General features: G+C 45.3%; 1 protein-coding gene across 1 annotated transcript; it reads left to right on the top strand.

Annotated features, from left to right (window-relative positions):
- The first annotated feature begins 7,508 nt into the window (after positions 1-7,508).
- On the top strand, positions 7,509-11,006 carry tent5ba (terminal nucleotidyltransferase 5ba). The gene is made up of 2 exons (XM_060053256.1): positions 7,509-7,926; positions 9,602-11,006. The coding sequence occupies exons 1-2, from the start codon at positions 7,771-7,773 to the stop codon at positions 10,625-10,627; spliced, it is 1,182 nt and encodes a 393-aa protein (XP_059909239.1). The 5' UTR covers positions 7,509-7,770; the 3' UTR covers positions 10,628-11,006.
- The last annotated feature ends 2,030 nt before the right edge of the window (positions 11,007-13,036 follow it).

Genomic DNA, 13,036 nt, shown 5'->3' with positions numbered 1-13,036 from the left:
TGTTGAGTAACTACTGCTTAACAAAGTGTTTGTTTACCACAGTAGGCTAGGTTTCTATGATAGGTGTAACAGGGTGTGTGTGTGTACGTGAGTTAGACTAACTGTGTCAACCAAACCCTTAAAGCTTATCATATTATGTAATTACTAAAACATCAATAGTTTAGCTTAGCCCAACGTATCTTAACAAAGACCATGGTTTCATGTCCGACTTCTATGTTGGCCTACCTTCATGTGATTCTCATGTCTGAACCTGAGTGATATATCCCATTCCTGGCAGTTAACCCGTCTCACCCTGAAAGTCATTCTGTTTTTTGTTATTCCATTCGATTGAACTAAAGGTCAGTCAGAGATTGAAAATAGTAACCTCTTGTTTTCGGGTTGGACAACATCATTTCACAATATAAAATAAAACAAACAAAAGTTAAACAAGATACACAATCAAATGTTGTGCAAGTTGTGGCAACCCGGCTTGGTGAATGAGCCGCCTCCTTCCAATCAGCACACGAACTGAAGCTTACTTCAAGCCAAAATGGCACTTTTATTAAATCATATATCAAACTGAGCAAACAAAACCCAGCTTTGGAGGAATCAAGTCTTTTTCCTCCGGGTGGAAGCACATCACCCACAAGACTGGTCTCTCCGCACACGCGAACCAGGAGAGCCCTGAATGAGTGTGGAAGCATGCTTTTTAAAGCATGCTTCCCAGCTGCTCCTCAGGTGCTCCGCATCTCAATGATTGGCACCGATGTTCTTACTGGTGCCATCTATCGGAAATCTGTGGTACACCGCCTCCACAACCTGCCCCCTTGGCCTCCAGGGCCGCTGTGCCAGAGACGGGTTGCCACAAAGTGTATGCTGTTTCAAACAGAATCATAGTTAACGTCCGGTCAGGGATCAAAAGTAGATATTTCTATTCACAAGCCTGCAAATATCAGTAATCATTTCAAGTTTAGTACCGAGATCTGACGAGTAAATACTTTCATCAAGGGGTTGCACAGTGGAAGAAACTATCTGAGGTATGAGAATACAATGTTCCAATGGTCAAACCCATTGGAACATTCATTTATCTTTTATTACCCATACATACTATGACAGATGAGCACAACAGATGTTGATCTGTCCTTCCAAGGACCCCTCAGGGTGGGGCCCGGTGCCATTTGGCACAACGTCCGTTTTTGCAACTGTGTCACTGTTGGTTTGGCAACAGTGAGGCTGAACTTCCTTCTGCGGGTGTCAGGATGGTTTTTGGAGCAATAAAGGATAAGCCTCTTTGCCCTGACTACTACAATGAACAGAAGAGGCTGGAAGTCAGCGATAGTCAAACACATCTATTCTGCGGACGCACTGGAAGGTTACAACCTCTGAAGGAAGGGCCACAGCCAGGATAGTGACCTAGTGGCTTGGTGGCCTCACCCAAAGGCACCGGGATTGATCCCCAGTGCGGACGTTAGCCTCCACCTGCTTCTTAATGACGTCCCTAATTCACTGTAGTCCATAAAGTTTCTCATAATAGACCAAACAGTAGTAATAGCAACACGCTGAAGCTACTTGGCTTCAGATTTAGCGTTGCACAAATAATGTGTTTCTTCTTCTATGCAGGTCGGGATTAGTATTGGAAGAGGGGAGAAAGTGTGTGTGAAAGAGACAAGGGCAGAGGAAGACAACTGCTTAGATAACAGCACATCATTCATTCCCGCTGTATTGGTTTAGCCTGAAAGCAATGTTGAATCATTCAAATGTCTTTAGGCCGTGCGAGTGGAAACGAGGAGTTAAATGGAGGGTGGTTTGATCAACGAGCCGCACTGAAACCGTCCAGGCCATGTATTCTCCTGTGACTAATTTCTCATCGTGGAAACTTCTGGAAGGCAAGCTGACGTTGGGTATTACTGATAATACAGACAAACCACTGAGTAAAGTGAGGTCTACAAATTGTACTTCAATGTCATAGAATAGAATCCGATAGAATAGAATAGAATCCGATAGAATCCTCTCCCGGAAAATGATTTGAAGCTCCTGGATGAGATTCTGAGAAATTTGGAGAACACAGTTCAGCGCACGGTGATGGGATGCTGGAACAGACTCTTGTATGTTCATCCAGCCCGCAGACTTCTCTAATCGTCCACACGCCACAGACCCTTCATTATGCTCCATACTTCTGTAAGACACAAGACCACGTTTTCCCCTCTTGCTGTGGGCTACTGGATACTTTGTAAGTCGGATTCAGAGAATGAAACCAGAGCCCTTCGGCCGAACGAGGGTTCCCTCGTTCTAGAAGGGTCCTTCCTTTCTTCTGCCAGAACCATTGGGTCTGCATGAGTCAGGCATTCATGTTAGGAATACAGCCACAGAACGAGGTGTTATAAACCGACGAGAATTAACTATTGATGCTATCGCAGATCATCAATAGTACGCGTACAATTTCGTCGATGTTTTATCACTGGAAAGATTGACATTTGTCCAATTAGACAATGGACCGGGAGCAGAAGACCTGTGTTAGTACCCGGCCACATATCATTCTAGAGAGCTTCTGCTAGAAGCTCTCTCCCTTTACAGTAGAACAGCATATGGGGTGATTCTCCTGTGTCCAGTCCCGGGCACGGTCATGGGGTTAGATGGGTTACCAGTGTTCATGTGTGTTTGGCTTGTACAAATGGTACACTTGGCAAGAAGATACCCTGTTAAATATAGCACGTGTAGAGTATGTTGGCCTGTTGGGGGGGGGGGGGGGGGGGGGGGGGTGAGACCACCAGACACCCCTGTTTTTCAGGGGAGGTTTCCTGTTTTGGGTGACCAGTCCCCAGCTGGAGCTGATGTCCTCGTTTTTTTAAAAATAGGATGAAAAATATATATGAATAGATTTTTGAAATGGCAAAGGTCATAGCTTGCTTGTGATGTGAATTTTGAGACAGTTGGCAATTAGTCTTGGGTCTATCTGAGCCGGCCTCGCTACGTCGTGGTCTTTCTGACGGCTTTACACTGAGCAGGCATGACCAAACAACAGGCTATCGATACCATATAGAACGATTCCCAACTTATTCTTTAGCCTATTTGGCCAACATAAGTTTGTTGTGTTTTTTTTTTACACCACCCAGAGAGTAAAGTATAACATATGCACTGGCATGTCTAACACCAGCCTAGATTTGAACCTTGAGTTGGAGCTGCAAAACTATGCAGGAACTCCGAGCTTACTACAACCTGCTCATGTGACTCAACTCTGGCGACACACAATGTATGCATCTGGAACAATCAATATATTACCCAGCATGCTGTGAGGCTACACAGCCAATCTGTGTGTGAACACACTGGACCCATTCTGATCAAGTCTATGGATCAATAGATAAGAACGGTTTGGAGTAAAAGATAGACAAAGCCGGCCAGATGACATGCAATGGAGTGATTGGCTCAAAGAGAGGAAAAGAGAAACGACTTGCAGCTCATTTCACAATGAAGTAGCAAACAATGACCAAAAGACCATTCGAGTGACATTCCTTTGGAGCATGCTTAAAAAAATGCAGGAGTGACGATGTCAGGACGCAAAAGCCCTGTATTTAAGATGACATTAGCACGAGTTTATGAGCCCTAGTTTTATTTAATTGATTCTGCTGGTGACCACTGATTTCACATTTTAACCTTGGCTAGATCCATGAAAAAGGAATTCTGACTTTATGTCAGAATTCAGAACAGAAGATAATCACATATGTCCCTTATCCTCTTCCGTCTGTGACCCCCTTGAACCATGACCTATAAAGAAAGCCTGGAACACGCAAAACCTGCCTACATCCGACTTCTTCGGTCAGCATCTGGTTGCCGTCCTTTATGCCGCAAAGGGACTCTCCCTGAATTTGGTTCCTTTCAGGTAGCCTGTATATTTCCTTACAGGTAGCGTGTAAGGAACTTCCCTTCTTTGGCCTATGAGATTAAAATCAGAACTCTGACTTTATTGCCAGAATTCAGACTTTAAACTTAGAACTCCCAATAAATTCACGTGGCCCTAACTCCTTCCGTAACGACGGCACGTAAACTTCAACCAAAACAGTAGTGTGCGTGTACTTCTGGCTAGAAATGCTCGGCAGCAATCTGCTCAGCTTGAGCCATGCGCAAACGCAATCAATCAAGCAAGCAGTCGGTGGGAGAGGACTTAGACGTCAAGGGTACGCCGCTGTCCGTCACCCAGCTCCGGCGTCCCATAGATTGGTCGTCTGCACTCGGGCTGATAAAGTCTCCGAGGTTCTTTATCGGCTGTTCACACTGCCAAAGACAGGTATGCCCCGGCGCGGAAGCCAACGGGTCAATCCGACCAGGTAAAGCCAAATTCCCCTGACATTGGGCACAGCTGGCATTCCCCCCCCCCCCAAGACGTTGGTAGACGCGGTCGTTTGGCTGACCTAATCTCAAGGAACAGGAGTCGGCTCATTTAGATTCTGAATAAGGTCAGCAGAACCGATAGACTATTGGTCTTATAAACTTCACATATGTGACAAAGCCACTTGCGATGCACACACAATAAAAGCCAACTTCCTTCACTTCTAAAAGTGCAAAATGCAAATATTTGGACTAATATTTCAACATTATTTATAACATTTCAAAAGCCTTGTTTGTGTCTTGGTTTGTTTATTTTCTTGACCGTGACATGCAGACTGATACCGTGAGTGTGTGTGTGTGTGTTATCTGGTATTTATTGTGGCAGCTCTTACTGGCCAATTGATTTACAGCCATGCTTTACTGTTTGCTCTGACGTAGGCTACAACAAAGTAAAAGCATGTGTCCTGCGATCCCTGTGGTTGCTGATGTGGAGAAATGACTCCTGGGCTTTTTGACTTTCCAGAGTCACCAAAAATACTGTATAACCACATAGAATACTAAATATGGCTTTCCATCAGATGTATTTTCAATACTGTTTTGAGTGGTTCAGCTAAGTAGCTTATTCTGAGTAAAGGGCTACGTCATGGCAACGGCTGGATGTTTGATCAGGCGTTGAACAGGATTTGTATGTCATTTATTAAAGGTGTGACCAAACACCAGCTCTATTACCCAACCTACAAGACTAACAGTTGTGTAGGTGTGGGCCATCGATGCCAGATCGAGCAAAGGATTGATGTGTAGACTTAGCCAAACTGAAAGGTAAAAATAACTCTTTTGCTCTCCCATAACCCCAAAATGTCTCACGGAGGCCGTGAGCTCATCATGAACCTCCAGACCGCTTCTCGTTCTTCTTCCCCATCCATGGTTCACTTGTCTGGGGGAAATGATCCACAGCTACCATGCGGGGGGGGGGGGGCTTTTTGCGGTACGGTTTCCCAGACATCTCCCAGCAGCGCCTGCAGAGGGCTATAGCTGGAGATGTCTCGGCCCAGCTGCCCCGACAACCGTGGATGCGGGTTGCTGCGGGAACAGGATTACATTAACATCCTAGGTTCTGATCGTCATGCTCCATGCTCCACCCTCATGATATTATTTCCAGCTCAAATTATTCACGAGGAGCAATCTCACTCTCCTGCACTTTGGGACTTTAATTAACTCTAAGTATAATACCGTTTTACAATGCCACATTCCGACGTCTCACTGCTGTGTGTTGGTGCGGGTGCACTGCGCATGCGTCTGTCTCTCACTATTGCCGTCAATCTGCTTATCTCTGTCTGCCTTTCCAGCGCTGTCTTTCAGTCTATGTTTCGGTTTATCTTTCCATCTGTCTGTCTATCTGTTTGTATCTCTGTCTGTACCTGTCTCTCGTCCAGTGCCTACCTGTCTGTCTGCCTGCTTACCTGTCTCTCTACCTCCCTGTCTGCCTGCCTGCCCTTGAGTGCATCCCACTTTGCGTTGTCTGTCTTCTTTTGTTACATTTTCCTGCCCAGAAAAAAAGGTTAGCGATGAAATAAACATAGCAGCACTAGAACTGGATGTTTGTCCGGCTGTGGCCGTGTGACGTATGTGAACAGACACCCAACGCAGCCACTCACGGTAACATAGGATGTTTGGCCAGTGTCACTATCTCAGCCAGAGTCATAAATACAACGGCAGTTTTAAAACCTCAATGTTTATCTTACGAGCCGCAAGGCAGGTTTGTATTTCCAATGCAAATTCACGTCAGACTAAAACGTAATACTTATACGTCATAGTAATAATGGAGTTGCTTTCAAAGGGGAACAATGAAAGGTTGCAGTGCTAACAAAAAAACTATTAAATGTCAACTTTAGGCAGTAGAGTAGAAAATATTGAGTCGACGCAACACATTATAGCTTTAGCCTTTTAGTCGGTTAAACAAATCATTATGAATTGGAAAGTACAAAAACCTAATTGCTTCAACACTGACAATTGTTTAAAAGACTTTATGGATCTCCTGTCAATGGAACGTGCAACCTCGTTCCTCAATGATCTTGGCCGTGGGGATGAAGGTCCCTGATTTTTATAAGACTTTATGAGACTGTATTTGAGAAACAGGGCATTTAAATGAATTTATTGATTATTATGGAACTGCACCCCCCCCCCCCCCCCCCCCCTTGTTGTACTGTGTATTGTTTTGTAATTTCCTATGAGTATTGTTATCTTGTGATGCATGGATATTTGGTGGAGGTTTGTGTTTGTTTTGATTGATAATATATATTTTTTGATAAATAATAGAAAATATGTATAGCAAAGAAAATAAATTTGTTTTTATGTGTTTTCATGAAACTGGATTCACATCAGCACACCACTGAGTTATGCTTTGTGTATATGGATTGTTTTCAAAGAGTATGCAGAAACCTATTTCTTCATATCTGCGTTTAATCATGCAATCAGAGTGGTTGGGTTTACGTTGATAAGCAAAAATGGAAATTACATAGCAGTATCTGAATACCTGTGCCGAATGTACAAAATGGTTATCAGGGGTTATCGGGCCTAAACGCTGATCAAATTAGTTAGTTTTCCATTCATCGCCTGGAAAAACAAAACAAAGATAACCTCTCTACTTCTCTCATTAATTTCGATAAGAGGCAATACAAATATGTGGTAGGAAGCGTGGGGCCCGTTTTTGATATCTAAATGGAAATACTATGTGGTTGACAATATGAAGTCTGCACAGGTGCTCAACTCCCTCTGTATGCATTGTTATTACATTTGAAACTTCTTATAGCATTGGCATTAAAACCCCTACCGTGGTTAGGGGACTGTGAGATCATTGACAGTTTTATTACTATTTGTTAGTAGGCCTATTACTGATTGTCAGCTTGTCCCTCTTCAAAGTTACATTTTAATGGTGTGTAGTTACGTATTTTATGTAGGCCTACCTACTTGGCAAATGCATGTTAAAAGGGAGTTGTAATGGTGGAGCATTATTGTTAATTACAGTTCATGTCTTGACATGCAATCGGACTTGATTGAGTAACGGGGGCTGGACGCATGGGGCAGGACGCTGTCACTCTGACCCACGTGATTGATGATCCTTCAAGCGTTCTTTGCGCTTTACTGGTGGCACTCTTCGCCAATCAGAGACGTTATGCTAATGAGGTGACTTTAAACCCTTTCAACCAACCTTATGAATTGGTTCATTGCGAGTTTGATCGTAGCTGCACGCGCATATTTCTGGGAACATAACCCAGAATCAGTCAATCTTCTCTTGTGTCACTTTCGTACTTACCGAAACTTTTCAAAAGATCTGACTACCGCTAAGGCGTCATTATTCGTTGTTTTTTTGCTGCTTTAATCAAGAACCTTTTTTTAATTTAGGACCTCGAGATATATCGGAAGGCATTAACTGCTATTTCGCTGATTTCTTTGGAGAGCTACATTGCAATGTCTTGCGACGATGTGTCTGATCAGAGTCGTCGGTTCTGTGTGTTGCCTTGGGACCAGGTGCAGCGTCTGGACTCGATCCTGGCAGAAACTATTCCCATTCATGGACGTGGAAACTTCCCAACTCTATCCGTACAACCGCGGCTGCTAGTTCAGGTAAAAAACCCTAATCCTCACCCTAGACCTACAAATGTGGGTCCGTTATAAAATGCCACAACCAAACACTGACTTAATTTCAGTGTTTGGAATGAAAGAAATACAAAACGTTTCTGCTTGTATGATATGGACCACTGCGCTATGGGACTGCGCTTGATCGTCTTACTTTTTTGTAGGATGAGTGTTTCCCAATGTAATTAAACTAATAACTACATATTATCAGCACAGATCCTGTCACCCAATGAATAACCAGTTCCTCATGCGACAATCCCTTCGTTCGGCAGAAAGCAATATATTCAGGACAAAATTAGTCGCTTGTGAATGCTATTTGGGGTTTCGGATCAGGTTCAGAACCATGGCAGCGCCTATCATATAGGCTACTTTACGTACATTATGTGGCTTTCTGGTGAAAACTTACGGTGTAATTCTCTGAATCTACTTAATAGAATTCGGCAACTTTGTGTGTCGTCTCATGGATCCCTCTACACTTGAGCCCTGGTTGTGCGCATGCCCACTCCCACAAGCATATGACACGACTTTACTATCTATAGACCTAAAACATATTTAATATCACAACAACTGTGTTTGAGGCTGGCCGTCTACGTGTCATTTTGATTTGTTACTAACCAACTAATCTGCACACCACTGGCTACACACACACACTGACATGTGGCTCTATTCTATGGGTCAGTGTGAGTTTTCACAGACCTTCCACAGACCTCCATTGTAACCTCGTGGATTTCTTAGTCCAAGGACTTACTCTATCTCTGAACATTCAGATTAGACTTTGATCAAATGGCCCTGTAACCTGCTAAACCTTTGTAAATACAAAATATAAGCGTGTGTGTGTCCGCTTTGCGTCATGGTTTGCCATTTGTTGTTATAGCACATCCAAGAACAATGTTAATATTGAAACGAGCCAGCCTTTGTTATCACTGCCCCTTGTGTCAATTGTGCCTTGATAGAACCGGTCCGATACCTCCCTAATAAAAAAACGAAGAGCTGCCTTTAGTATGGCCTACCCCCCCCCCCCCCCCCCACAAGAAAATATGCGCAGGATGCTGATTTGTGACGTCATTGTCGGAAGGCACTGACGTGTGCATGGCAGCTCTGTGTATAGCCAAACAAGGGTGCAGGGTACATTCAGTGTTGAGCTGCTAGACCTCACACGATGGTGCATTATTATGTTGAATGTATGTATGTATATATACATCAGAGGTGCACCACTGTCTCTGGGAAAGCTCAAATAAAGAAATCCTATTGATTGGTCTGCAGCACGGCACTGCCCCCGGACACCATTCAGAGAGCGAAGCGAAGTTTAGTCTTTATTCTCTCGTAATACGGCAATCAATCTTGGAGACATGTTTCCCCCCCTTTCTCTCACGCGCGCATGAACACGCACAGATGCAAGCGCAAACACACATGCTCCAATGCTCTCTGATCAATTATTGCTCAGGCTGACTGAAGAAACCGATTGATTGTACGCGCAACCCCAGTTTAAGTTAGTGTTAGTGGTAGTAGTAGTAGTACGAAGTTAGTAAGTACATGTGAACTACATTATGGGAGAGGCAGCAAGCGAGGCCCTTCTAAAACATGTTGTTTCGGTCTCTTGGTGCGGTTCTACGGACCGGGGTAGATGAATAACCCGTGCGTGTGTACCCCGTGTCTCCACTAGGTGGTGCGGGCGAGGCTCGAGGAGAGGGGCGTGTGCGTTCGGAACGTGAAGCTCAACGGCTCTGCAGCCAGCCACGTGCTGCACCAGGACGCGGGCCTGGGCTACAAGGACCTGGACCTGATCTTCGCCGTGTCGCTGGGCGACGAGCGGGCCTTCCGCCTGGTGAAGGACGTGGTGCTGGACTGCCTGCTGGACTTCCTGCCGGCGGGGGTCTGCAAGGAGCGCATCTCGCCACTCGCCCTCAAGGAGGCGTACGTGCAGAAGCTGGTGAAGGTGCGCACCGACACGGACCGCTGGAGCCTCATCTCGCTGTGCAACAACACGGGCAAGAACGTGGAGCTGAAGTTCGTGGACTCGCTGCGGCGCCAGTTCGAGTTCAGCGTGGACTCCTTCCAGATCTGCCTGGACTCGCTGCTGCTGTTCGACCGCTGCTCGCCGACGTGCATGTCGCCCAGCTTCCACCCCAGCGTGGTGGGCGAGAGCGCGTACGGGGACTTTGAGGAGGCGGTGGCGCACCTCCGCCGCCGGACCATCGCCACGCGCTCCCCAGAGGAGATCCGCGGCGGCGGCCTGCTCAAGTACTGCCACCTGCTGGCGCGGGGCTTCCGGGCCGAGTCGGAGGCGGACATGAAGCGGTTGCAGCGCTACATGTGCTCGCGCTTCTTCATCGACTTCCCCGACCTGGGCGAGCAGCACCGCAAGCTGGAGGCCTACCTGCGGAACCACTTTGCGGGCATGGAGCACAAGCGCTACGAGTGCCTGACGACGCTGCACCGCGTGGTGGACGAGAGCACCGTGTGCCTGATGGGCCACGAGCGGCGGCAGACGCTCGGCCTCATCTCGGCGCTGGCGCTCAGGGTGCTGGCGGAGCAGAACGCCATCCCCTGCAACGTCACGTGCTTCTACCAGCCCGCCGCCTACGTGCAGGACGTCAACTTCAGTAATTATTACATAGCGCACGCGCAGCCGCCCCTGATGGCGTCCCCGTGCAGTGCCTCATACCAGACGTGGCTGTCGTGTAACTGAAACCCCCGCCGGCCTTGGCAAACCGTGTTTGTTTCCAAAAATAAAGTTAAAGAGGAAAAAAAAAAGAAAAAGGAAATCCATGTTTTGTTTTTTTTTGTTGCCAAATGTGACTTGACTATCTGGATCTGCTCTGCATCCGATATGGACAGCCAAGTATTCTCGCTTAAAACGTTATTAAGATTGCTGTGCAACTGTCTGATGTCTTATTTAAGAAGAAAATGCAGGTCTTTCTTTATATCTCAAATAAGCAAAACAATTGGGTGTGGAAGCCAACCTTAGAGCTTGTTATTTCGACATATCAAAAATGTCCAATATGACCAAAGATGTATTTCACTGTTCACTTATTGGGGAATGGTGACAATAAAGAGAAACCATTTAACTTTGAAAACTGTGCACTTTAACAACATAAGTGAGGGATTGTAATTTGATTTGGTTCTGTTTTGGGTTGGGGGTAGTAAAACAGGATTTGTGTGTGTGTGTGTGTGTGTGTGTGTGTGTGTGTGTGTGTGTGTGTGTGTGTGGGTGTGTGTGTGTGTGTGTGTGTAAGAGTGAAGCCTCCATTAAGCTAACCCTAGTTTCTGAACGTGTTGTATCAGAATGTTGCTGTTATTCAAAGTGCCTCTAACAAAAACCTGATGTATTCAATATCTCTAATGTGTAAACTATGCTTTCATGATGGATTATATTTTCTAGACTGATCTCAAAAATAGGAAATAAAAACAACAACCAACAAAGCAATCGTGTATTGTGCATTATTCTCTTCAACATGCATTCCAAGCCAATAAGTATGGAAAGAAAGCAAAATAAATGATGCATGTATAAATGTATGCATTCAAAATTCTGACATAGTGATAGTCTTATCTATAAATGGTTGTTGTCTGAAGGAGATGGAATGGCTTTGCGGGATGTCCAATAGCCTTTGTTTTGACGGTGAAAATCCGGAGCTCCTTTTCATTTACTAGGGCACTTGAAATGAATATGGCGTCACTTTGGAGCGAGTTCCGCTGGTGAAAACGGGGCAGGGGATCCGTTACGACCATCCAAGGACACCGACGGATCGTAGGCTTCTCTCAAAAGTACAATGGCCTCTCTCTCCCACTTCCATGATACCCAAGTTCTCAAACAAAGACATGTCTGTTCTCTCCCACCCATACTGGCCAATCGAGAGCCAATGCGGGTTTCTAGAAAGACACACAGATTACATCTCTGACATTGTCCAGTGCTATTGGAAGGGCTGAGATTGCCAAATGTTTATTTACAAGCAAAACTCGAGTACGACGCAGATTAAATGGATTCATGGTGGGGGACCCCTTTGAAGGCCTTTCAGTTCCCTCTTGGTATATGTTGAAAAACGGTTTACAGGACTTATTTGTTCAAATAACTATTGTTTATTTTGAATTGTAGTGGATCGTTATACAGTCCCAGTTGTCATTGTGCTTTTACTACAATACAACTATCTTTAACCTTGCTGTTAAATGACTGTTGTACTCAAGAAAACTCAAGAACACTCAAGAATAAGGGGAATAAGGGTAACCTTAGGTCGACTCTCTTTGTTTATTACACACTTCGCATAATTTTATGTTATGTCAAGTTCAATGCCTTAATAAGCAAACACGGGATTGGCCACAATACTGGTCAGGACAGGGTTGCCCCTTCGAAGGGTCACCCTGTCATTGCCTCTCACATCTGCTTTTTTTGGAGCCGCTATTCTAAATATTCTGCAGGTTGTGAGTATGAGAAGTGGGAGGAAACAGAGACTGTGTGTTGACACAGAGACTGTTTGACATTCAGCGGCAGTTCAATCAGGAATGGTTGTTGTGAATCTCTTTCAGGAAGCCAAACCAAACTGTCGCCGTCTATGAAGCCTCGTTTTGAACCGATCAGTGAAGCCTTGGATACAGTTTGCAGCAGCAGTCGTGTAAGCACTATAACACCGGCAACCCGAAACAAGGTTTCAGCTCATTAAATTCCAGCAGGGTGTTATAAAAAAATGTGTGTGTGTGTGTGTGTGTGTGTGTGTATGTGTGTGTGTGCTTGTCTGTGTGTGTGTGTGTGTGTGTGTGTGTGTGTGTGTGTGTGTGTGTGTGTGTGTGTGTGTGTGTGTGTGTGTGTGTGTGTGTGTGTGTGTGTGTGAAAGTGATTACATCCCGGAAACGATAAGAGGAAACACATGGAGTCACTCAACTTGTTGGACTGGACTCAAAGGACGTAGTGACCATCTGGGTCAGTCCTGGTTCAGCAGGAGCGCTTGGTGAAACAGCGTTGCTCTGTTTGAGGTCTCTCTCTCTCATTCCGGCCACTGCTTCGGGAGTGTGCGTTGGTGGACGTAAGGGTTCGGCCGGATCCCAAAACATAATCCTGAGTTTAGCTCCAGTTTTTTAAATGACATGAAAAAAAAAAAGTTTATAA

Source organism: Gadus macrocephalus, chromosome 6 (genome assembly GCF_031168955.1).
Source record: "Gadus macrocephalus chromosome 6, ASM3116895v1".
NCBI lineage: Eukaryota > Metazoa > Chordata > Actinopteri > Gadiformes > Gadidae > Gadus > Gadus macrocephalus.
The sequence above is the reverse complement of the archived record's forward strand: the minus strand, read 5'-3'. Positions and strand labels throughout refer to the sequence as shown.